Source organism: Prinia subflava, chromosome 19 (genome assembly GCF_021018805.1).
Source record: "Prinia subflava isolate CZ2003 ecotype Zambia chromosome 19, Cam_Psub_1.2, whole genome shotgun sequence".
In the NCBI taxonomy this organism is placed as follows: Eukaryota; Metazoa; Chordata; class Aves; order Passeriformes; family Cisticolidae; genus Prinia; species Prinia subflava.
Genome location: NC_086265.1, coordinates 2,890,731 through 2,915,400, shown reverse-complemented (window position 1 = coordinate 2,915,400; position 24,670 = coordinate 2,890,731). Strand labels below are relative to the sequence as shown.

At 48.4% G+C, this 24,670-nt stretch overlaps 1 protein-coding gene across 4 annotated transcripts in view; it reads right to left on the bottom strand.

Annotated features, from left to right (window-relative positions):
• Positions 1-18,852, bottom strand: part of SETD1B (SET domain containing 1B, histone lysine methyltransferase) — a 47,158-nt gene extending 28,306 nt beyond the window's left edge. For 3 of the 4 annotated variants that reach the window (XR_010082683.1, XR_010082684.1, XR_010082685.1), the window contains exons 1-6: positions 18,525-18,852; positions 18,026-18,180; positions 17,494-17,592; positions 16,734-17,004; positions 13,531-13,643; positions 9,714-10,889 (exon numbers count right to left, since the gene is read on the bottom strand). Coding sequence is in view for 1 of the 4 variants with exons in the window: in XM_063415812.1 (XP_063271882.1) it covers positions 9,714-10,889; positions 13,531-13,643; positions 16,734-17,004; positions 17,494-17,592; positions 18,026-18,180; positions 18,525-18,597 (1,887 nt within the window). In the remaining 3 variants the exon portion in view is untranslated. The remainder of the gene's footprint in view (positions 1-9,713; positions 10,890-13,530; positions 13,644-16,733; positions 17,005-17,493; positions 17,593-18,025; positions 18,181-18,524) is intronic. The other variant, XM_063415812.1, reaches the window with a different exon arrangement.
• Positions 18,853-24,670: the final 5,818 nt, after the last annotated feature.

Sequence of the window (24,670 nt, the reverse complement as noted above, 5' to 3'; positions counted from 1 at the left end):
CAAGGAAAGGTAAAGATGTGCCTTTTCCTTGCTTACTCATGAGTTAGTCTGAAGTCTCTCCTGCTCTCTCTCGCAGCAGAGCTGTAATCAAGCTCTCCCACGGGTGACTGCTCAAGTGGAAGGGCAGCGTGTCCACGGCAGAGCACTTCAGCAGCAGGCAGCACCAAGTGATGCATGTTCTGCTCCTCAGACCCACCACTCCAGCTCTCAGGCTCTTCTAGGCCTCCCCATGTTGGTGACACTTACTTTACTCACTTCTTTACTACCTGCTTTCAAGAGCTTTGCTAAAATGCAAAAATGAAGCCCTGCTCAAAGCAGCACAGCATCACTGCAGCCCATTCTTGAGCAGACACAGCTAAACCCCTCTCCATCACAGAGCTCTTTATTTGTATTTTTAAAGTAGCATTCTTATTAGACTGGTTCATTAGTTTGAAGTTATATATGAAGTCTTAAAAAGGCTTAAAAACTTACTTACCTAAAGAGTTCTGTCAAACAGTTGTGAGAAAAGCACCAAACCAGGCAAACACAGCCCTGTGCTCATGCATCCCATGCCCTGTTCACTGATCCACGTGGCCAGCTGGAAGGCATGGGCATCGTTTTTATTTTTAAGCAGTTCTGCAGGAACAGCTGCTGTGGTGGTTTGCAGCTCATGGTTTATTACTTAGCACCATTTGGCCTCAGCACCTTTTGAAGCACCAGAGCTGCACAGTGGTCGTATCACCGACCACCATCAGTACATCTCACTGCATGTGATACTGAAGTTGTGCCTCACTGACACTGGGCAATGCTCTTGATTACCAGAGCTTAGTTAAAATAGTAAAAATACTGCAAAAACTGACCCTTCTCTGACTGCAGCAAGACCCTTCTCTGTCTTGGGTTGTGCCTCAGCAACAACCTGAGACAAAGTCATGCAACAAGACTTCCTCAAGCTGAAGCCTGAACATCCAGCCCAGCAGGGTTCACAGCTGACTGCTGGTGCTCCAGAGAATTTAAAAGCAACCCCAGCATCAGGACAACATCCTCCATCAGGGCTCTGCTGGGGCCAGGCTGCCACTTGCCACCAAACCCTCACCACCTGCCTGCCTTTCACTGACCTGGAACACACCTCACTTTGCAAACACAGCTGCTGTTACCACTTTTCTGAGGTAATTTGGGAGATACATCCCACCTGACACTATATTAATGAGCAAATAAATTTGTTGAGATTCCCTTGTCAAAATTCATCCTTTCACACACATCTCCATGGCATACATTCCACTGGTAGATTGCCCTTCATGTATTACTGCAATTTGAATAATTTCATGCAGTATGAAGGATTTTCATATTTTCCAAGTATTTCTTTTTCCTGACAATAGCGAAATGCTTGTAGCACCATGATAACAGTTGCTCACATTTATCTGCATCCTTCAAAGACAATATTTCAATTATCTGCACTGGAAATTCTCAGCCACATCTGCCGACCAAAATGCCACGTTTGGCAACTGCTTAGCAACAAGGACTGGATTGGGAAACAGTCCCCAGAGCCACGTGCCAACATCACACCAGCTCCTGCACCACCAAACAACGCTGCTATCACCTCAAATACGTTTATTTTGTTCTGCCTGGGATACACAAGGCACCAGAAATAACAAGCTCCTTTGGGAAAAGGGAAATCTGGAAAAAAGCCGCCTGCTTCAGCAGTCCTTCCCCAGGCTCCACAGGGAATGTCTCCCTGGTGTGTGCAACACATGTTGATCCTGCACCACAGGACGAGGACAGGCTGCTTGGACATAAGCATAAAACTGTATCTGCTCACTGCCAAGTACAGCTCCTGTGGCAAAAATCTGGATGTAAGAGAGCAACTCCTACCCCACACCACCCACAAAGCAGCAGACACCAGATTCCTTGATCAGAACAGCAAAAAGGCCCAGGAGAAACAAAACCCCATCTGTCCTTGATGTCACCCATCCTGCACCATCCTCAGCCCCCTTCTTCCCAAGGCTCTGTGCCATTGCACTCGGTGGCACAGGGAATCTGGGCAGTGGCGAGCCTGAGGACATCCCACCTTGAATGCCTGAAGGTGCAGGCAAGGAAGTGAGACAGGGAGGACTCCACCTTGGCAAGACCATCTTTGTTTCTCCTCTTCCTCCCCTCCTCACCATTCTCAGAGCCTTTTTCCTAAGTTATCTCCATGACTTACTGCCTGATACTGAGAGAGAGAGAGATTGGGCAAAATGCAGGTGAGCTGGTCAAAGGTGCATGGTAATTGCAGTTAGCACACTGTTATCAGCTCCAGAGAAATACACAGTCCAAACACAGCAGTCCTGAGCAGCCAGCAGCTCCAAACACCACCACAACGAGCTGAAGCTGAGGGAAAACTGGAAGGTGAGGCTCCAGCTCACCCTTTTTCAGGCAAGCCTCCCAAGCACGGGCACTGCTCCGTGTCCGGGCGGTTTCGGCTGCGGCACAGGCGATGCCCTCGGTGCTCAGAGCCACTGCCAGAGCCCAGGCCACCAACAACTCCCTCTGCTCAAACTGCTCCTAAAGCAAGATCCTTGCAGCAGCCAGAGGAGCAAACCTACTCCACCTATTCTAGCCTGGAGAGAAATGGGAAACCTCAATTTGCTGCCTTGCCATTTCCACTTCATGAGGCCTGTCTGCACTGCTGGAAATGTGTGAAAGCAGATGCTGACCTTATTTTAGCACCATTTAACACCATAAAACATTTTTAACTTCTTCTTTTTTTTCCTTTATAATTTTCTTTCTTCTTTTTAAAAATATTTTTTGGTTTTAGGAGCACAAAATGTGAGCAATCTTTTTGTCATGATGAATGGGCATTTCCAAAACCAAGCACTGCACTTTCATAATAAATCCTGAGACAGCAGTAACATGTCTGGGTCAAAGGAGCCCTCGTGGGCAGGTACATGATGCACAGAGTTAACAATCTCACAGGCTTCATTTTGAGTTCTGCCCCATCCTCACTAGGTACAAACAAGTACCCCAAACTGAAAATTAAAATTAACAGAAGGGGGGTGGCAAAGTCATGGGCCTCAAAATTGATGCAGCATGGAAAAAACATTCTACTGATGAACTGTATCTATTTAGAGGACTCCAGGAAAGGCACCAGCCAGCAGAAATTTGAATAAGAGCTCGTCTGCTCAGTGCTCTGTGTCAGACACAGACACATATAGAACACAGCGGCTGCTCCGGCATCTTCACAACCAGACCCAGAAATTAGTGCTGTTCTGGCGGCTGCCAGCACAATATGTTAACAGCAATTATTTTCTCAATATTTCTACTGATTACCTAACACACTGGCACGTTTTCTCAGTGTCACTGCATGTTGCAACACACGCCGCCATCCAGTAACTTGTCTGCATTCCCTTGGTCACTTTTCACAGCCATCAGATGCGAAATGCAACTGGAATGATAATGGGTTGGAGAAACTGTGAGGAAAATGTGTCACTGCAATGTGAGGCTTCACAGCCTGCATTTATGACATCTGAACATTCAATATTGTCACTGCTAAATCCGGGGTGTTGTAAAGAATAGGAAGAACTCTGCAAGTAGCAAAAGGAAGATGGGCAATGGCTCTCTAAACGTGGATGGTCTGCAGAGCTCAGATTTGCAGGTATTATTCCACCATAAGTTATGTGCTATGGTTAAACATTGCAATTTGGATCTAACCTTGCAGTGCAGGGGCATCTACAGATTACACAAACACAAAATCAGCAGTGTTCTACCTATCAAAAAGCAGTTCAAGTATACACAGCCAGTCCACCATGAACTGAAAATTTACACAAAGTCACTGGTGGAGAAACAGAACAAACTGAGCTAGTGGTGAGAGTATTGTCAGCAACAGTGATTTATAAAAAGCAATGGCAATGTCAATTCTATCAGGTATGCAAAATGAAAAAGCCTCAAAGCCTTGGCCTGGTGTGAGAGCAAAAGAACCACTCAGCCTCCCAACCACAGCCTGCTTTCTATTTTTCAGTTACACTCCAGAGCATTTCACCATTTCCAGCTCTGTTATCAACCAGAGACACATTCTCTCACTCTACTGGAGTTGTTTGGTACCCAAAAAAACCAAACCACAAACAGTCAAATATTTCTCCATTCAGGTTTCCCTCCCCCCACAAGCACACACACATGAGGAGTGCATCATCAGGAATGCCAGGTGAACCCTATGGCATACTGCTCTGAAAAAGTGACTGTAAAAACTGACACTGGGCTTGTTACCTCTTGCTGCTTCCTCTATTGAACATTTGTCTGGTCAAGCCCTCTGCTCTGCTAACCACTCTGCAAGCACTCCAAGAATCAAATCAGAGGCAAATACAAGAAGTCAAAAGTGAAATACAACTTAGCAAAAATGAACAGACTCTTCTGGTTCATATAACTTTTTGTAGGAGCAGCAGGTTGTCATGTGGTAAATGAATCAGTATACAAGGAAGAAAGTCCCTGCCTGTGGTATTCCACCACCAATTCTGGAAAAAAAAAGGTAAAATAACCACCTGCACTTCCACTGCTCTGAGAGCCTGGACATCCTTGCCTTGGTCAGGTTACTTAGGAACTGACCCTCAGCATTCCTGGGAGGATGCAGGGCTGCAGTCCTGCCCCAGCCTGCTCCCTCCTCAGGACTCAGTGGCTGAACAGATCACTGAGCTCTCAAAGGGGCCAGTGTAGTGTCACATTTAAATCACCTTTTGAGGGATTTGTGAGCTGCCTTTCTCTTCTGAACAAGCTTAAACTCCACAAGATCCCCTGAAGTCCCTGTGGCTTCTCACTGCTGCTGTGTGTGGGTCAGGGAGGGCAGAACTGAACCCACAGCTTAAGCAGTTCACTCTCATTTTAATTTCACAGGTTTAGCATGGCTGGTGTAATTCATATGTAAAACCACAGCAGCCATCCAAATCTCTTCTGCCTGGGCATTGGCTGGCTGCATTTCTGGAAATTCATGGTCATAACATGATACCTATTTTTTGAGTTTCCATTAGGAACCGGTTCTGTCAGGCATGATCGCATTTGCAAGAGCTCAGGAGCAGGAATATTTGAAAAAGTGTTTATGAGACTGCAAATAAATCACAGCTCTCAGGTTTTTCTCCCTTCTTCAATTAAAAGGCTACATTCAGAGCAACCATTTCCCCCATCTCCCTCCAGAAATGATGAATCCCACTCCAGCTGTAAACTGGATCCCAGGTGTGCCCATATATATTATATATACTAATAGCTACTTATGGGCATAAGAGCTCTTGCACAGTTACTGTGGAAACGAAGGTATCAAATTTCCTGGCTCTTAAGGATCTACCTTCTCAACCTCAATGTGCATTTACCTTGAATAAATCCCTTCTGAGCTCTTCAGCCCAGAAACATCCCTCAGTAGAGTAAGCTTTGGTTCACCTTTAGGGGGCTCCATGTAAGTCATCACCAATGTCCCAGGGGCTGCCTCCAACCCACACAATCCATGGGTGGGAGCAGGGACAGGAGGAGAAATCCTCCTGCAGGCTTGGATGGACTCGCTGCTGCTCAGCTCAGCTCCATGGGACAGCAGCTGTCTCTAGGGCAACCACTGCAGGTACTGCTAGCACCAAAACCTTCAACAGCTCCTCTCACTGCCTGGACAACACCTGGGCTCTGCTTTGTCTCACCAGAGCTTGAATAATGAAAGGCAGAATTTGGCTCTGCAGGAACTGAAACAATGCCCAGTCTGGACGGGGATGCGGCGGCACGGAGCCACACAAGACACGAGGCAGTGTCTTGAGGGGAATGTCATCACATCCCGCTAAGGCTCCAGAGGGATAATATGACACTTCAACAAAAATTTCTTCCAGTTCTGGCCACGACCACACAAGAACCCAAAGATGCTTCAATACAAAGGGCAAATACAGCTCAGATGTAACCTCAGGGGCTTCAGCAGAGCTTGTTGTAGGGCTGAGCCTGACCCACCTTGTCTGAGTGTAAGCACAGCTGGGAAATTCTCCCTGGGGAGCTGTGAGAGGAGCCACTGCATCCACACAGCCTGTCCCAGGGATGCTGATGCTGTCCTGCAAGAGGCACCTCAGCACTTAGCACAGCATTAAAAACACTCACAACAGCGGGGTGAGACAGCTGGAGACAGCAGTGGCTTTCGGGGTCTCTAGGGCTGTTGAGCACTGTGTAACTTCCAGTTCACTCCCCAACCCATTTGCTAAAATTCCCAGCAAACTGCAGGAAAACTGCTCTCGCCTCATTCATGCTTCAGGATCTTTATTTTTCTGATGATCTTTGGCGTTTTTAAGGTGTCCCTCCCACCTCAGTAACTCAGTGCTTAGCCAAACTACCAGGAGGACAGGAGACTGCTGATCCCTCAATTAAAAAGTGCTTTTGTACTTAAAAATCTGGAAAAACACCATTGTCAACCATACAGTCTTCCTATCACACACTGGCTATGCACACAAACTGATCCATTCATAAGCTGAAACATGAAAGGCATCATCAATATACACCAAAGTGACTCGCTGCAATCCTGTCACCCTCCCCAGCACAAAGGCAGGGCCCCTTCCTGTCACAAGCCAAGCCAAAGCAAGACCTGGCTCAGATGGGATGTCAAAACGTCAAACTGTACGTACTTAACCTCTGCACTTCCGAAACAGCAAAGATCCTGTGAAAATAAATTATTACCATTCTTTCCTTTTTATCTTCTCAAGCACGTAGGAAGGAAAGTTTGTACATGGCTCCCTCAAAAATTTCCCTCATGTAACAATGCAGCTCAGCTTTTTGCTTTTGTTTTTTTCTTTGCCATCTTCTAGTTTCTTGAAAAAGCCCTCTCTGCCCTGCCTTCCTGTTTGGCAGGTTGTGTTGTTTGGAAAGGATCCTTTTCCTCCCCCTACCTAGTACTGCCCACATCTCACTCTCGCACCTCTCAGCCTGGTCCCTTGGCTAAGCTTGGCTGGACTTTCTCTGCAGACCTTAATCTCTGCTCCAAGATTAGCTGGGTTAGGTGTTGCAGACAGATGCAGAGCCCTTCCTCTCCCACACCCGAAATCCCTGCCAAACTCAGGCTTAGGAGTATCATACCGGACCTTGAAATCAAACTCCAGGGTTTTGCATGATAATTCAGAGCATTTGCTGGGCTTGGCTGTGCCTCCTTTACTCATGGTAAGTCTGGGGGGGTTAATTTGCCTGACGATTTGACAGCACTTCACCTATAGAACAGATGTTACTGTATCAGCAAACATTGACAAAAATCCTGCTTGTTTTGAAGGGAAACAGGAGGAGGTCCTCCAAAAGCACTGTTCACCTCAGGAAAAACTTCCCTGTGACTTTGCTGCCATCCTCATGAATCTTCTGATTTTCTCAGCTAGAGCACCCACCCAAAGAGAGCTGGCCTGGGGCTGCTCGGACCCTTGAAGAGCCAAATATTAAGTAAATAAGTTCAAACCCTCTACCCTCTATTGCTTCCTTACAATACTTAGTGTGTCTTCCCTACACTACGAAATCACTCCTGCTCTGCTCCCCAAGCCACAGTCACTAGAAATGTTCGTGTCTGCCTTCCCTCTGTTTTGCTGGAGGATTCTCTGAAGGACTGGAGTTGAATAGTGGTATCACAATAGGCTGAAGCTGGAGGTTCAGCTTTCCAGCCTTACACAGACTCAATGCCCCTCTCTAACTCAGCTGGAAAGCTGCAGCTCAAATTTCAGCCTATGTTAAGTCACTGCTCAGCTCTGCTCCTTCAGCCAAAGAGAGGGAAGCCAGAAGAGCCTTTTTTCTTAAGCAAAAAACTGTGTGGGGAGAAGGGTGGGGAAAGGAAGCAAAAACACATGGAGATCGTTTTTTCTGCATCACAAGGAGCAATGAAAGGCGCAGGCAACTTTTCAAACGTGTCAGAATAGCTTAGTGTGATTTGTAACCAAGAGGAAGTTTGAATAAACAGCTCCAACAACAAACATCACCTTTTTTGGGGGAAGCAGACAAATAAGGCAGCAATGACCTGCACAGAGACCCTGCTACCACCCTTCTGACTTCTGCAGATGATTGAGGCACTTACATAATTTTGTATCACAGAACCATTAATGTGAACTTCTGACACCAGCATCTCATTAAGGGGAAACAAAGACTTAACATGGGTTTCAACGTCAGCACTGCTGCTGCCCCACATCACAACCCACATCACATCCCAGCCACCCCCAAACCCAGCTACAGAAGTGCCTGACCCCACACACCATGCTGCCACCTCCCCATCCTCCTAAACACACTCAATCAGCTGCAACCCACTTGCAGGAGTGCAAGGACAGCAGACACAAACCCAGAAAGGCAAGCAGATGAGGGATGTGTTCCTCACCGGTTTTTAGTCAAATAAGAGTGTCCCCTCTTAAGCCTGCCAGACTAGAGCTTAAGGAATCAAAACTCCGTTACTAATTAACACATCATCAGGCCCCACCAGCCAGAGACCTGCCTCCCAAGGGGGGAGCCTGGGCCAGCCTGGATGATGAATGAGAACTCAAGCAGCTGAACTGTTTCAGAGGCTGAACTGGCAACTGCAGGGACAAGCAAGTTTGGAAAGGCATGCAGAATAAAATCAAAATACCCAGCACAGTCACATTGTTTTCACTACTTAGCACCCAGACCTGCACTGTGTTACTGCTGCAGAGCTTTCCCTCCCAGTGAAGCATCCTGCAAAGCCCATGGCTACAGGAGCAGCTCCTCCTCTCCCGAAACGCAGCCACTCCTCTGGTAAAAACCTCACAACTGCAAACCACTGGAGGGAAATCCATTCTGCCAGCTTAACCCCAATAAACTTTCATGAGTAAATTAAATTTATCTACCACACTCGGGACATTTACACAAGACCAGCCCTCTTGACTGCAGCATTCTTGCACACCAGGGACAGCAGTTTCATCTGCTTGCATGACCATTATAAACATTGAGGAGAAAGGTCTAGCATTTGCAAAGATCTGTATTTTGACTGTTCCTTGACACAGCACAATAGGACAAACACATCCACTGCAGTGATACTCACATTTGTTGCAACAGACCTCCCAAACAGACACACCATGCAGCATAATTCCTGTCTGCTGGCACCACTCCACACTGTTCAGCTCCCTCTCCCCCTACAGCCACAAATGCCCCAGCAGAGGCAACAAGCTCTGCTCTATTATTGGAAGATTCAGTGGAGCACATCCCCCACAAGTCAACTACCTCTCTCTTTCAAATAGTCACTCCCTCCCAAGCAAAGTGAGTATTAAAACCCAGCAACTGTCTCCTTTGGAAGCAGATGGCAGGAATAGCTGGAGAGCTTTCAAACACCCTGTACACTCAATACTTCAGTGCAACATGAAAGCCCCGTTAAGCAAGTGTGTGCCTGCAAACACACCCCTGCTCAGGGACCACAGCAATGGCAGAAAGTGCTCCATTAACTCCTCTAGAGGCTTAAGTGTCTGTCAACACTCAGGACATTCACACAGCCTGAGCACTGGCCAAACTTCGGTGGCTTGTGCAGTCCTTGAGTTCTCCTGAAGCTATAAATTGCAGCAGGCTGGTATTATAAATAAGGAAAGCTGGAGACTGCAAATTGATTAAGACCATTACTTTGTGTCACATCTAACTCATTTCCAGCTGGCTCGAGTAAAAGGAAAAGCCACAAGAAACCCCACGCTCTGACAACACATGCAAGTGTCGTCAAGACAAGTGCAATTCCCGACCCTGTCCAGCTCTGGGAACACGTGCAAAGCTTCATAACTCAGTTCCAGTTAACTTACCTCATCCATTTTTTCTGACATTGGAGACTGGTCACCAGGTACCATTTCTTTAGCCTCCAGGGTCTCAATTTTGGATGTCCTGCTCAGCTGATCAATGGGAGTCATGCTGGCCTCTGATGTCCCCCGGGAATTCTGACTCAGAGGAGCTGTCCCAGGGATGGGCTCGTCGTCATCAGAGTCAGGTAAGGGTGTGGGGCTGATGTCCTCCAAGCCTGTGCTGGAAGGGCGCGAGGAAGGCGTCTGACCCCTGAAACCAGGCTGAGAGTTCGAACCGTATGTTGGGATGGGGGAGAGCTGGGAAGAAGAGGAGGAAATGGGGCTACCTTCCATTCGGATCTCATTATCTGAGTCATGCTCGTTAAGAAAGGGTAATTTTGTTCTCTGCTCTTTTAAGAGCATCTCAATCCTTGAGTCTAAACTGTTATGCTGCATCTCAGCCTCCATAGTGGGGGTGCCAGGGGTCTCGCTCCTCTCTGGAGTCTGAGAGAAGGACGCTGTGCTCGGTTCAGGAACAGAGTTTGAGTCAGGCAAGGGCGGAGGCTCCTCCGGCTTCTCCTTCACTGGGACAAAGTCGATGCTCGGGGCAGCGCTGCTCTCCACAACCATCTCGGCGGGAGGCGGAGCAGGTCTCCGGTACTCCGTCTCCCTGGAAGTTTGGGGAAACGGCTGCTCGTCCGACTGGGGGAAAACAGTTGGTGCTTGGTAGGGGGAGAAGGCAGATTTATAGCTCGAAGAACTAGAGTGGCTCAGGGGAGGAGTGTGAGAGAACTGAACTGGCTCCTGCTGATGGGATTTGAAGGTACTGAACTGATGCTCTGTGCCTCGGAACACCCCGGCCGAGTTGTGCATGTAGTGGTGTCCCGGGCGACGGTTGTACGCATCCGTGAATTTCGTCTCGTGCCTCCTGGATTTGTACCCGCTGTCCTGCCCAAAATGGTACACAGGGGTCGTCTGTCGGCTGGAGTAGGTGGAATCCTGGGAGAACGGCGTCCCCAGGCGTGGGGTGTGGGGTGTTCCTTGGGACTGCGGGGTGAATTGGCTGTAGGAGTTCGGGGTGTCCTGCCGACAGCTGGAATAGGCTGTGTCATGGGAAAAGGGCGTGCTGCTGTTGGGGGTAACGGAGGAGCCCACGGAAGAAAGGGAACTGTCCTTCAGGCGCTTCAGGGAGTCTGTCAACTGTAACAGCAGAAGAGAGAAAAGCACCTAAACACGTGCTTTTATAAAGATATTTGTCTAATCTGTTTGGTTTTCAGAGGAGTTGAGCACCCAAGAGTTCATGCTGATTTCCAGGGTAAAAAAAAAAAATAGGTTACAGCATCCCTGAAAACACAAACCATTATCCATTACTAACAGTCCCCTTTGATTTACAAGAAAAAGGCAAAGAGTAACTCCTCCGTAAGGAGAGGAAGAAGAAAGATACAAGTTTCCCTTGTAAGCTACCCCCAGGAGCATCAGGAGACTTGCACACTACTTTTAGCTGGAAGAGTTCCAGTTTCTAGCAACTATGTAATGCTTGTCTAAACTGCAAACAGTGAAGAAACTAAGAGAAGTCTGAGATGCGAAATTGTCAACTTATCTCTTTTTTTGTGAACAAATCAAAACACACAAATGAGTGAACTGCCAGCCTGCAGCCAAACCTATGCAGCAGAGCTGGCCCACCATCCTCCCTACCACTCCTCTGTAACAAGGGAGAAGGCTGCATGTATGAAAAGCAGAAAAAGTTCTCAACTGCCAGAAAAACACCATTTCAAAGCTTTTCACAAACACAAATGCTCAGAGTGCTACTGAATATGGTGTTTGAAACTGAAACCCTACAAACCTACAGGGCAGCCAAGTAATTGCTCTGCAACTCACTTCTCAGGCACGTTCAGGGGGTTTCTAGGAGCAGCCCTGCTCCAGCTCAGACTCTGCTGAGTCATAATCAGTGCCACACTTATCATCAGCTCCAGAATCAGTTTTCCATCATGCAAAGCAGGAGCTCAGTGAGAATCCTCCTGGCAGCAAGAGAGGATGGACTGAGCTCCAGCTGCCCAAAAGCACACCAGGATAGTCAACTGGTGAGACCTCTTAAGCACAGGTAGGCAGAGATGTGTAAAAGACCTGCTTGGAACACACCAGCACCATCAAACTCAAGCTGAACTCTCACCTGCCTGCTATGTTCACACGGCTCAACCACTCAGTAGTGTGGACCTGCTGTCAGTTTGACTCCCTGGACACCATGACCAGGGAGACATCAGGAAAGTTTCCTCCTCAGCTGTCCTAAAACCCACAGAAAGGAGCAGGAAGCACGTGGCTGGTTTTTAACAAATCCACATTGCTGCACCTTTAGTGTAGATGTGCTGTGGAGTGTTTTTCAGTGGGGTTTGTGTATGGCCTGGAGGCAGGGATTGCAGAACTGTCAGATCTTTGCTGCTGTGCATGAGAGGAGGAGCAAATGTCAGGAGTAATTTACTAAAGTACAACAGCAAACAAGTTTGTTGCCAGATTCTAGTGTCAAAACCATGATGCAAACAGTGAAAAGTTACTCACAAAGCAATAATTCTGGTGGTAATTGGGAAAAGATCAATTCAGGACAATAATATAACACATGAACACAATACCTAGAATCTTAAGGATAATTACAGCAGGGACTGCTTTGGGTGATATCATCAATTAAGTGTTTTGCTGCTAACCCTGAAAAGAAAGAGTAAGAACAAATCTGCTCATTTTTATTTGAGATGTGCAAGCAGCAGAAATGAACAGTCAGGGTTTACTCATAGCAGGGCTCCCAGTAAAATCATTACTTGCCTCCCTCCTGCCCTTAAAGGCACCTTGCTGGGAGGTAAGGAAGAATCAACCTCTTTATGGTTTTGTTAAAAGGACACCGGGACTTTGCCTTGGTGCTGTTGGGGTGCTTTGGTGGGAGGAGACATTTCTTTTTTTCAGATCAATGGGATTTTCATGTTTAATGTACAGCTATTACCTGTCCTGAGAACACTTGATCACAGAATTAACAAAATCACGGCATTTTAAGAAGTTGCACGAGTACAGAGAAGTAGAGAGAAGGAAAAAAAACACCTTTGCCATATCTCTTTCAAATTTGATGTCTTAAAATCAGTTCTTAAGTCACAATGAGGAGCCAAAGTACATTTAGACAAGGCAAGGAGACTGATGACTTCACACAAACAGGCTCTCCTTCCCCCTGGCCCTCTCATCCCAGTGGGGTTCACAGGGAAGCAGGTAATCGTGCAAAGCCACGTAGAGAATTGTGCTCTAAATATCGAGGGACCCCTGGAAGCCCGCAGGAATTCTGTCCACTGCTTTTATTAAAAGCTGATTCCAGCAACTAATTAAGATTCTGGAAAACTGATGCCACTATTGAAGCTCAGACACCTTCCACCTCTTAGCCTTTAAGCAAGGCTGAAGTCCGTGCGCGCTGAGGATTACACACGGCAGACGCCAGGCCAAATGTACCACTGTAAATCATTCCCCTGACTTCAAGGGAATAATCTCATCTCAGGGACAGATCTGATCCAGTCCTAACTGCAGGAATTTCTAATGTTAATAGGGCACGTTCTGTTGGTTCTGTAGGCATTTTTCACTCAGAAAGACAAAAAGCACTTCCCGTGCAAGGCAAGCACACATCAGCCACATGCTCCACATTGAGAGGTACATTTGCTATGGCAATTATGAGCAAGTTCTATTTAAATGTGAATGTAGCATCCACTGGAACTACAGCAAGACACAAAAAAAGCTAAATTAAAAATGTTTAAACGTTAATGTTAATGTTTGGGATTTTCTAGGAAGTTTTTCTTTAAAAAAAGCCAAGCACACCTACCTGGAGAGCTTCGTTCCCAGTTGGGGACACGTCCTGTTCGGTGCCTACAGGGAGGGTCTGAGGAGTGTAAAGACCATTAACCAGCAGTTCATAGAATCTCATGCGGGTTTCACCTGCACAGACCACAATGCAAGAGCTAATTAAACAGAAATATCACAACCCATGTAAAAATACACATTCTTGACACTCCCATGACCCTGCTACCACTCCCAGCCCATTGCATCCACGCAAGAGAGGGGCAGCTATCACCTTGGAGCTCGCAGGGATCATTTTTAAATAATCTACTGGGCAAGTGAAGTCAGACAGTCCCTTCTCCAGCCAAGAAAAGGAGGTTTCTAAATCCTTTTTCCTCTTCTCAGCCTCCTTGGCAGCTCTGCTCTTTACCATGCTTTCTGGAGTGCAGCCCTTTCCCTCCTCTCCAAAATGCCAAGCAAATAGCTTGCAGATTTGAGAAGTGAAACTCTCACCCAAGGGAGAAGCCTCTGCCAACACCCAGAGCCACTCCAGAAAGCTCTCCCTACACACCTTGCTCATAGGAACTGCCTGTTACTAATGCAAACACAATGCATGGGAATGCTGAGGACAAAACCGTTAATGCTGTCTTTCTAAAAAGACACCAATTAATCCTTTTTCTTCTTGTAGTTTAAGGGGAACTCAGTGGCATCCTTCAAAGAATAAAGCCAGAGAAGCAAACTGTCCCATACAGTGTTACTGAGCCTCAGCCTTTTCATTTCTAAAGTCTCCAAAGACCCAGTTTCTTAATATTGAATTTTTCATTACTACAAAAACTTAATCCTACTTATTTTGCAGTCTGTAAGAAATCTGTCATCAGCTTCAAAGGCAACAGAATCAGACCCTGAAACTGTCTGAATTTTGCTCTGAAAGATAAAGAATTCATAGAAAAATGGACAGACCTGGCACCTCAGCCCAGAAAATTAGTTCAGGCAACACCTCCCCAAAACCAGGACTACTTTTATGAGAAAGACCTGCAGGATCAAACCACAAACTCCCTGTGAATCACCCCATTCAATTCAAAAACAAAGCACCCCCTAGCACAATTCTGTCCTGAAAAAGACTTACTTATCTTGAACAAATGCTACAGATGAAGTTATTGGGTATCAAATCTCATTTCACAAAGTCCTGAGCCTCATCCTCAACTATGTAAACTGTTTAAGTTCAGCCGAAGTCATGACAAAATAGATCTCTTCACTGCAAGAGTCTGAAGATAAGCTTCAAATACTAACATACACCACCCACACACGACACTACAACGCCAGGGATGTGGAAGTGGCAGGCTTTTTTTTACTCGTTCTTTAAAAAAATATTAAGTAATTGTTACATAGTTATTCCTGGATCCCAAACATAATGCAGGAAAAGTTACAGTTTCAAAGAGGCTTATGAATGTGAAATGATTCCTAGCTGCTGCTCTAAGACAGGTAATTACTAGTTGTGTCCAGTCTGTAGATGGATAAACTGAGCCAGAGAAGTTTCTTTAAACAGCCCTGTCTCAGATGAGGAGACTGGATTTATTAGCTTCAGATTCCCAGGCCTATGCTCACACCAGACAGATAAAAATGACACTTTCACTCCTAAAATTTATTTTGCTACACTGTGAAAACAAAGTTTTTAACTAACCTTGCATTGTCTTGCAAAGCAGAATACTAGAAAGAAACGGTGAAAATGATACATATATATTTTAAGTACGTCCTAACCTGCTAATGCTATTTTAGGAATACCATTTTTACTTGATTCTGACAGATTATAGCACATTGACAGTCCTACTATTTTAGAATGGAAGAGAAGCAACTGTGTGAAAAAAAAATACATTAGGAGCATAAAGCTGGCAAACAAAACAGCAATGCAATTTGAAACTGACTTCAGCATTTTCTCCCAGGAAACAGAAGCATAAACCCCCCTCACTTCCCTGATGTGCTACAAACTTTCTGGAACAGCTGCCTGGTCAAGACTTGCAGCTTGGTTTATAAACGGAGGAGAACAAGGAGGAAGGCAGTGTAATCAGCTTGTTTAAAATGATTGTCATAAAGACATCCATCACTCACAAAACAGCTTTAGCTTATATTATTTAATCTGCAAATGGTTAATTTGTCCTTAAATGTGATTTGTACCTTCAAATTTCAAAGCAAGCAAAGGAGCCTGTCTGTAAAAATTATTGACACTAGAATTTCAAAGTATACACATGTAAGGTCAAACCTAGCTCCCAACAGAAAATATTATACTGCTACTGTGATTTTTCTTCTAACAGTGGTCAGTAATGTCAATAAACATCCTGTTCTACTCTATCACATGTGGCACACCAACTGCTGTGTTGGTTGTGCACTAAACTGTTGAAACCTTTAAAAACAGAACAAAAATGTCAGCATTTTTAAGAAAATGGTGTTAGAAATGTCTTTTTCCCAAGAAAGAGTGCAGCAAGCCAATTTTAAACTAGAAATGCCACCTTTGGAATGTAGAAATACAATCAGCAACTGATCCACACCTCCTCAGTCTTAGACATTTTCTAAAATTCAGGCAGATTTTAGCAAAGCCCTAGCACACTTGGAGGGGAGAGAACTGACCAAAAGCAATGCTGTCACACTTGCAGGAAGTTTATTTGTCTTCTGAGGGCTCGGGAGTGTGGCTGGGAGCTGCTGTCGCTTTAAGAGCCGGTCTCACACTTACACACTCGCACACACTGACAAGTGCTGCGTGTGCTCGCTGCTGTGCCAGCCCCAAGTATCAATGAAATGCCAGGCACGTAGGGGACAGCACCCAGCCCCGCTGCTGCCACCCGAATCCACAGGTTTGGGTCCCAGGAACCACCAGGACTTGCCCGAAAATCCCAAGTTTGCAAAAGGCAGGTGCCACCGGGTCCAGCAGCCCTGGCAGGTGGCTGAGAGGGAGCAGCCTGGGGCAGAGAGATGAGGGACATGAGAGGGCAGCAAGCAGGGACAGGGACGGGCAGGGAGAGGCAGGGGACAGGCAGGATGGCAGCATTTTGCAAATTACAGGGCTGTCTCTTAGCAACAGACAACACATTTGGCTCCACGTGACTCGCCCAGGCCCCAGACACCAGACCCGGTGCCGGCTCCCTTCGTATTTTTAATCACCGAGTCCCTGCCCTCTGCAACAGGCTCTGTGGTGGGAGTGGGACAGGCAGGGGCTCAGCAAACCCCAAACGCAGAGGCCCAAACGTGCCCCCTCACCTTTTGTATCCAGCTCCACGTGGATGATGTTGCCCATGACGGAGGTGTTGTGAAGGTGCTGCACAGCCTCCCGGGCACCCTTGACAGTGGCAAAGATGACTTTGGCAATGCCCAGGTGCTTCTTGTTCTTGGGGTTGTAGAGAATCTCCACCTCTTCCACTTCGCCGTATTTCTTGCACATATCGGCCAAAAAGTTTTCGCGGATGTTGTCGTTCAGCTTGGCAAAAGTGACCTGCTTGGGAGGCACTGGCCCCACGTAAAATTCATCAATCTGGAAACGGGCACAAGGTGGGGAACGATAAAAATCATCGGCGTTGTAAATGAGTGTGGGGGAGGGCCTAAAGATGGCACGGGAGGGAGGGGGTTAAAGCATCCCGCAAACTTCGGGGGGAAAAAAAACCCTCCAAGGCTCTGGGTGAACCTCAGAGCTGTGCAGAGGCTCTGCCGCTGCAGCCATTCATTGGAACCGGCTCCTTTCTGGGCTACAAAGATGCATTTTGAGCAGTCCTGTCAGCAAAGACCCCCTCACTGCCCCCCGCCCCAGAGCCCCAGCAACAAAACCTTCAAGTGATCTCGTCAGACAGATGCATTGATTTCTTGTTATCCTCATAAAAGAGGATTATTGTTAAACAGTTTGCTAAATAACAATGTTAATAGGAATATGACTGCCACTTAAACGGCCCATTAAACTATTTGGAACTCAGGCTTCACTCCCAAATAAACAAGTTTCCAGAGCTAAAGCCAAAAGTCAGGGCAATACCTTGAATTTGGGGACAGACAGCTCCAGCTCCTTAGTTTTGGTCCATATTCGCCCTATTCTGGGATCTCTGACACAATCCACAGGAGCGATCCCCGAGTTCTGGCAGAAGGAGGAGGAGGAAGAGGAGGAGAGAAAACATAGAAACAGCAATAACAAGACTTGAAATTTAAGACAAAAATAAAAAATAAACCCCAAGGAAGCACGGGCTGTCTCAAGGGAAGGGGAAAGCGCGCACACACACACACACACACACACGTGTCAAATTGCAATACTGCTGGGAAATGCACACAGATTGGAAACACAGAAAAAAGCCGCAGGTTTGGGCTCCTGACAGTTGAATACACAGTGTCAGGTGGCTGTAACTTTGGTGGCTGTGCGTGTCCCCCCCCCCAGACCCCTCTCCCACACACAAGCGCTACGGCGAGGATTACCACAACCCGGAGGGACCCCCAGCCCCCAAAACGCCGGTAAGACGGAGACTGGTGGGGGGAGACACGACACAATGGGGGAAACCCGGGAGCCCCTCACTCACAGGCATGCTGAAATGTTGCCCATCGTAACGGTAGAGTTTGTGCTGTCCTTTTTTCAGAGCCGGGTCAATAATCAACTTGTAACTTCTCCAATGGTGATTTCTTTTCTCGACAGAAGTGCTGGCTTGCGTGCTGTTCTCCATTCCGTTGATCCAACCTGAACGCGGCGGGGGGGCCGGGGGGGGGAGAAGAGAGAAAGGGGGAAGGGGAAAAGAAAAAAAAACACCCGAAAACACGTAAAGTTAAAAAAAAAATCAACAAAGACCTCTTCGTTTCGGTATGGGTTTTTCTTTTTTTTTTTTTTTTTTAACGAGCCGCCCGTTCTACACACCCAGGCAGGGAGGAAATCCACGGCGAAGCGAGCCCCAAAATGGGGGAATCGCTAACCGGGTCCCCCCCTCCAGCCCAACCAGACAAGAGGCAGAAAGGGAGGAGAAGGAGAGGAGGAGGAAAAAAAAAAAAAAAGAGAAGACGAAGAAGAAAAAAAAGACCCAATCTCACTTGAACTCTGCTTTTTGCCATGATCTTCAGGGTGCTTGGCTTTTTCCCCCGCCTTGGTCTCTCGGAAAGACATCGCGCTGGGCGGCCGATCGTCTCCGGGCGGCGAAAGGCGAGCTCCCGTCTCACATGGGGCCGGTTACCGGCGCGGGCTGCCCGCCAGGCTCCTGCCTCCCGTTTTCGCGAGCCACCACATATTGTGTGTGCTCGCTGCTGGCGGCGGCCGGGATCCCACAATACACCGCTGCGAGCGCCGCGAACGCCTAACCGCGCTCCGCCGCCTGCACATTCACGGCGGCCGCGCCGCGCAGCCCCCGGCCCGCGGCCGCCCGCCGCCGCCCCGCCGCCGCCGAGCGCCGCCGCATGGGCCGCCGCCGGGACGCGCGGGTTTTTTTTCCCTCCCCGCCGCGGGGTTAACGGCATGCGGGGGGGCGAGTGGAATCTGCCCGCTGCATTTACCTTAGCGCAAACTGTTTCTAAACAAGATGGACCTATAGGTGGGACAAGGGTTTTTTTGGTTGGGATTTTTTTTCGCTTTTTTTTTCCTCTTAAATCTGTTTTTAGGGGAAGACTTCGGCGAGCCCGGGCGACCGCGGGGGCGGGTGGAGCGCGGACCCGCCGCGCTGCTGCGGCGGAGAGTGCGGGGGGGGGAACTGGGGGAGGCGACACACGCAGAGGAGGGGGTGATGGAGGATAGGGGAGCAGCTTTGCTTATTAAAGGTCCGGAGCCCTCGTCAGCCAATCAGCGGGGAGGTTCCATTTTGTTTTCGGTATTAAAGGCGGGCGGCGCGGTGCCCCCGGCGCTCGGCGGGCGCGGGGCCGGGCGGAGCGCGGCGGGCGCATGGCGCGGCCGTCCCGGGGCGCGGGGCCGCGGTGGCCCCGGGAGCGGCCGCGCCATTGGCTGGGGCGGCGGCAGCGCGGCGGGCGCAGCCAATGGGAGCGCGGCTTCCATGGGGCCTGAGTTATTAGACGGCGGGGTAAAAGCACGGCGCGGCAGAAGCCAAGGAGAGGCCGCGGGACCCGCAGCCATTTTTCTGCAGTGGAGCGAAATGGCCAACTGGGCTTTTCCTTTGTTCCATAAAGGGGGATCCGCCATGTGAATCCACACCACGCGGGGTGGTGGGAGCCTCTAGCACGGTGCCAGACGACTCACTGAAGAAGGAGGATTTAAATATATATATATATATCAAACCCTTAACCAAAAAAAAAAAAAAAAAAGTAATGCGGATTTTTTTTTCTCCCTTATGATTCGGGATCCATCTTTGTCTTGTATAACTAGGTCATGGCACACCCTATGTCAGCAGTTAACAATTTCGAATGCCAACAAAAAAGAGTAAATACATTCTTTTTGTATTTTTTTCGTTGTTTTGGGGGTTTTTAAGCTTTAAGCAGCTCTGATGACTGAACAATAAATTTGAGAGGCTCCTCTCCTGTATTAAACACTTGATTCCTGGCCATTTTTATTAACTCCTTTCGTGCTTAAAAGGTAATGTTTTAAATATAGGTATAGGAATAGTGAATTCTGGTAAAAAATAAGGCAATTTTACTATGATAAGCTTTTTGTGTCTTTCCTCTTACATTGTAAGTACCCAATCCATTTTGTCCTTGCTAAGTGTAGTTTTTATGTTAATGTTACTGAAGTGGTCCTTATTGCTAAGCCTTCATTTGCATGTCTTATGTTTTTGTCTGTTTAAACCATTTATGCTTTTTGAAACATTTTACTTATAAAGCGAACTATCTGGCTAAGATATGCTTATAAGCTGTTTAGAACCAATAGATGTTAACTAGGTGTTTTCACACTGACATGTGCAGCCTAAAACTATTGAGGAGAATATTTTTAGTGTCTGCGTGCTCTGTGGAAAAACACTGAACGTCCTTTTTATGTACAGAGTAAATCTGCCACAGGAAGGTAGATTTAAGCCTCGAGCAGGAGTCCTCGCCTGTGTACGGTCAGTCAACATAGCTGGACTTTTTCTATAGCTTTTCCCCCCCTTTTTTTCCTCTTTTTTTGATGCTAGACCACTGCTGTACAAAGATCCGTAACTTATCTTAACGAGATCCACTTTGGCTCGCAAACTTACGAGAGAAGTGGTGATACAGATCAGATATATATTTATAGCTATTATTTTAAAAAAGAGTAACAACTTCACCTTCAGAGCTGCATTCAACTATGGTGTGCGGGTAAGTAAACCCTTTTGCCCTTGCAGAGGAACAAACAGACCAGGCCTGTAGCTAATGGTATTGTCCTGGGTGGAAAGATCCCAATGGTCGTCTGAAAGCGGTGGCGATCTCCTTCTCCTCAGAAACATCTAACAGTGCCTCTGAAACGTCTGTTTTCAGGGAGGGATTTGATTTCTCTTTCTGCACAAAGCTCTTGGTCGTCCTCAGCCCTGGGTGGGTTTGGGGTTTTTTTGTGCGGAGAGACGCTGTGAATCCATTGCAGGCATTACGTGGCTGTTAAATTGAAAGCACAAAAAAAAAAAAAAATCTGCCTGTGAACAGTAAGATGTTAGTGAAGTTGATGTTAAAAAAGGCGAGAAGGCGGTGGTGGTAGTAGGGATCCCTTACATGTTTTATCCGTCTAATTACAGAAGCTCGACAAAAACCAGGCAACAAAATGGGGGGGTGTTTTTCACGACGGTGAGTCTTAATGGCGGATGTCTCCCTAGAAAGCACTGTAAAATCCTTCATACCGAGAGGCAGTGACTTGGAGAGAGGGGGGAAAAAGGAGATCTGGAAGTATATCCAAAATGAGGGAGTTTCCTTCCAAGTGAGGGACCCTTTGCAGCCTGAGTGTTACAGATGGAGAGCCGTGACGCAGTTGATATTCACAGAAGTTGTGCTTTAGTGCCGCCACCCAGCCCACGAAAATGGCCTCCCCGCCGAATTCTGGTGGGTTTATTATGTGAAAGGCTGCGGCAGCACCGTGTCCCGGGCGGCGGGAGGGGCGGCCGGCGGCGGGCACGGCGCTCTCGGTCGCGCTCCGTGTTGTGTGAGGGCAGCCGCCATCATGGCTTCTCCTTCCCTTCGGCGCCGCGTTCTCCTCAGCGCTGGGCGGTGGCGCGGCGGGCTCTCCCCCCGCTGCCTCCCGGCGCTCCGCGTCCCGGGCGCTGCAGGGAAATGGGTTTGGGGTGGTTTGGGTTTTTTTTTTTTTCCCTTTTCTCTCCCCTTTCCCGCCCCCCTTCCCCCAGCACTTTTGTGAGGGGCTGTGGAAGGGCGAAGCCGGGCAGGCAGCGGCGGCTTTCTCCCCGCGCACAACATGGCGGGAGCGCCCTGCGGCAGCGGGGCTGGCAGTGCTCCAGCCGGGCCGGGCGGGGGGGCGGCCGGCCGGGAGGACAAAGGCAGCTCGGATAATGCCGGCGCAGCCCCGGCTGCTATAAATAACGCTGCCCTTCCCCCGCCGCAGCCTCCCGCTCTCTTTATAAACACCAAGCCATGGAAGCCGCCTAATGCAGAGGGGGAGAAGAGAGGAACAAACAACGCCACCCCCTTTCTCCACATAAACACGAGGGGGAAAAAATAAAACGCACAAAAAATTAAAACCCGGGCAGTGTGGGGGACGGGGGGAAGCAGCAGCGCTGGCCGCGGGAGGGGCCGGGCGGCGCCGCCACCTCCCCGCCCGGAGCGGGTGCGCCGGGGGGAGCGCGGCCGCCGCTCCCCGTCACATGGCTCTTTGTTGTTTTCCTTCTCTGCCTCTCCTGGGCTGTTCCCCCCTCCGCCATCACCCAGCCGGGGCAGCGCTGCCCTGCCTCCTCCGGCCTGCAGCGCCGAGCTCGCCGGGCCCGCACGGGCAGGGCTGGCGCGGAGCCGGTGCCGCGCTGCAGTGGAGCCGCCATGGCCCGATGCGGTGTTACATGTGGCGTCTTTTTTTCTCTTTTTTTCTTTTTTTTTTTTCCTTTCTTTTTTTTCCTCTCCTTGTGGTTTGTTTTTTTGGTGGGATTTTTTTTCCCCGAGCAGATTCTGCTGCAGCTCGCTTTGGGTGGAGGCTGAGGGTTATCTCGGAACTTCACTCGCTGTGCTCTGCGGGGAATTGCAGCTTGTGCTCACTGCAGACCCAGAGTAGGTGAGCCAGGAAAGCCTGGCTTGAGCAACCACTTCAGAGGGCAGGAAAGGGAGGAAAAGCAAACACTGTAGAGAGGTGGCCTCCCTGGTAAGGCTAGAGCAGGACCGTCCTGCGGACTCTGAGGGAGGGTGAAGGTAAGTGGCTGCTTGGCAGAGGCTGTCTGCGGGAGCGGCATGTGCCGGGCAGGGTGCGCCCTGCCCGCAGTTCCTGCTGCTCAGCACCGGCCGCTCCGTGGGTTTGTACAACCTGTGCTGTGGTATGTGCCGAGGCTCAGGGCTGTTTCCCTGCGAGGGAGCAGGGTGCTGCCGCGAAGGAGGCACCGCAGCCCGCGCCTTTCGCAACAACTGCGCTCTTCGCTCCATTCCTCGCTCCCCCCCTCGCTCCTCACCGGGTCAGGCTCTATGTCGAGAACAAGCGACAAACCGTCCGCACAAAACAGAACACGTTCCCATGGAGGGGGAGAAAACCAAACAAACCAACAACAAAACCAAAGCGCTTCTGCAGTGCCAGGCTGGCGTTGCAGCGCTGCGAGCCTTGTCGGGGGCTGCGGCGCTCGGAGCCGGGGCCGCCCCAGCCGCCGCTCGGTCCCTGCCCGGCCGGGAGCGCCGGGCCCGCGCTGGAGCCAGCGCTGAGCACCCAGCCCGGGTCACGGCGGCTCCCAGTGACCGTCTGCTGGCAAAATCGGAAGGAACGGTGACGTTCTTAGCTGAACACCATTAAAATGCTCCTCTGGTATCTCTCAACAGAGGTGAAAAGCATTTCAGCTTCCTGGAAATGGCCGAAAGAGGCGACGTGTAGATCAAAGTACGGCGCAGAGCTGGGCTCGTGTTTGCAGGGGTTTTTGAACTGTAGTGAAAAGGTTTCTGCAGCTTGCATCGTAATGAGTTAAGTCAGCACGTGAAGCGACTAAAAAAAGGGCATATTTAAACAGCATTGGTCTATTAACTTTCCTGGGATTTAAGATTTATGTTTGAATATATATTTTGTTAGCAATACCAGCATTTAAACGGTAACGTTGATCTGTTCAACCCTGAAGCAAACCAGCTCTGCCTAACGCAGCTTTGAAGCGACACAGCCAGACCATAATACTGTGGGAGCTTAGACAGCTTTGTCTGTACTTGCATCTCTCTGCATGTTTTTCCAGGACTCTGATCTTTGTCTGCGATTAATCATTGTCCAGGACGGCTGTTCCCGGTGGTAGAATCCATGAAGTGCTCCAGCTGGGAGAGGTCCTAACGCGTGTGCCTGGCGCTGCGTACGTGCAAACCAGGGCCAGAAACTGCTGGGGCAGCAGGCGCTGAAAGCGAGCCTGCCGTGCCGCCCCAGTGAGTTGTGTGGGTCCTCAGCACTTCTGGAAGTTGTTTTTGTAAGTCTAAGCCGAAAATTTCTTTCCGTTTTTTAGCGTTTCTAAATGACTGTGATGTTTAGTGTAGTTTAAAAGTCACCAAGGCAGCTGAAACCAGTTGTGCTCTCAGAGTGGGTGGTTTCATGGCTGAAGCTCGTATCTGAAAAGCGAAATGTTCTGGTACAGTGTGTTTAAATCCCAGAAAGGTCAAACCAGACTTTCATACTTGAGTTAGACTGACCCTGGTTTGCTGCGTGAGGCTCTTTAGATAAAGAGATCTTTCAGGGAAAAGGGGGGGAAGATTTTTTTCCTCTGAACAGCTTGTGGTGGCTCTGTGCACATTCTTGAAGCAAAGGAGTTTGTTCTTGCCCACAGCGTCCCTGCCTGGCATTGTTGAGTGGAAAACTCTTATGCTAATTATATCACTGTCTGTTATCAATAAGAAGTGATTTAATTTCTTTGGCAAAGTGTTGCAACAAGAGCAAATTAGATTGAGAGGCAAAGTGAAATAAAAAATATGCAGCTGTTCTGCCAAACAATGATCCTGACTGTTTACAACATTTTGTTTTAGACTGCCTTGTACACAGAATCCTTTATATTGAAGGTTTTCAAGTCACAATCAACTGCTTGTGCAAGGAAACTAGATTAATAGATTATAAAAGACAAAAGAGACCAAGGTTCATCTGGTTCAACTTCCTGCATTATGCAGGTCTCTGGATTTTTGTGAAGTTTTTGCTTTTT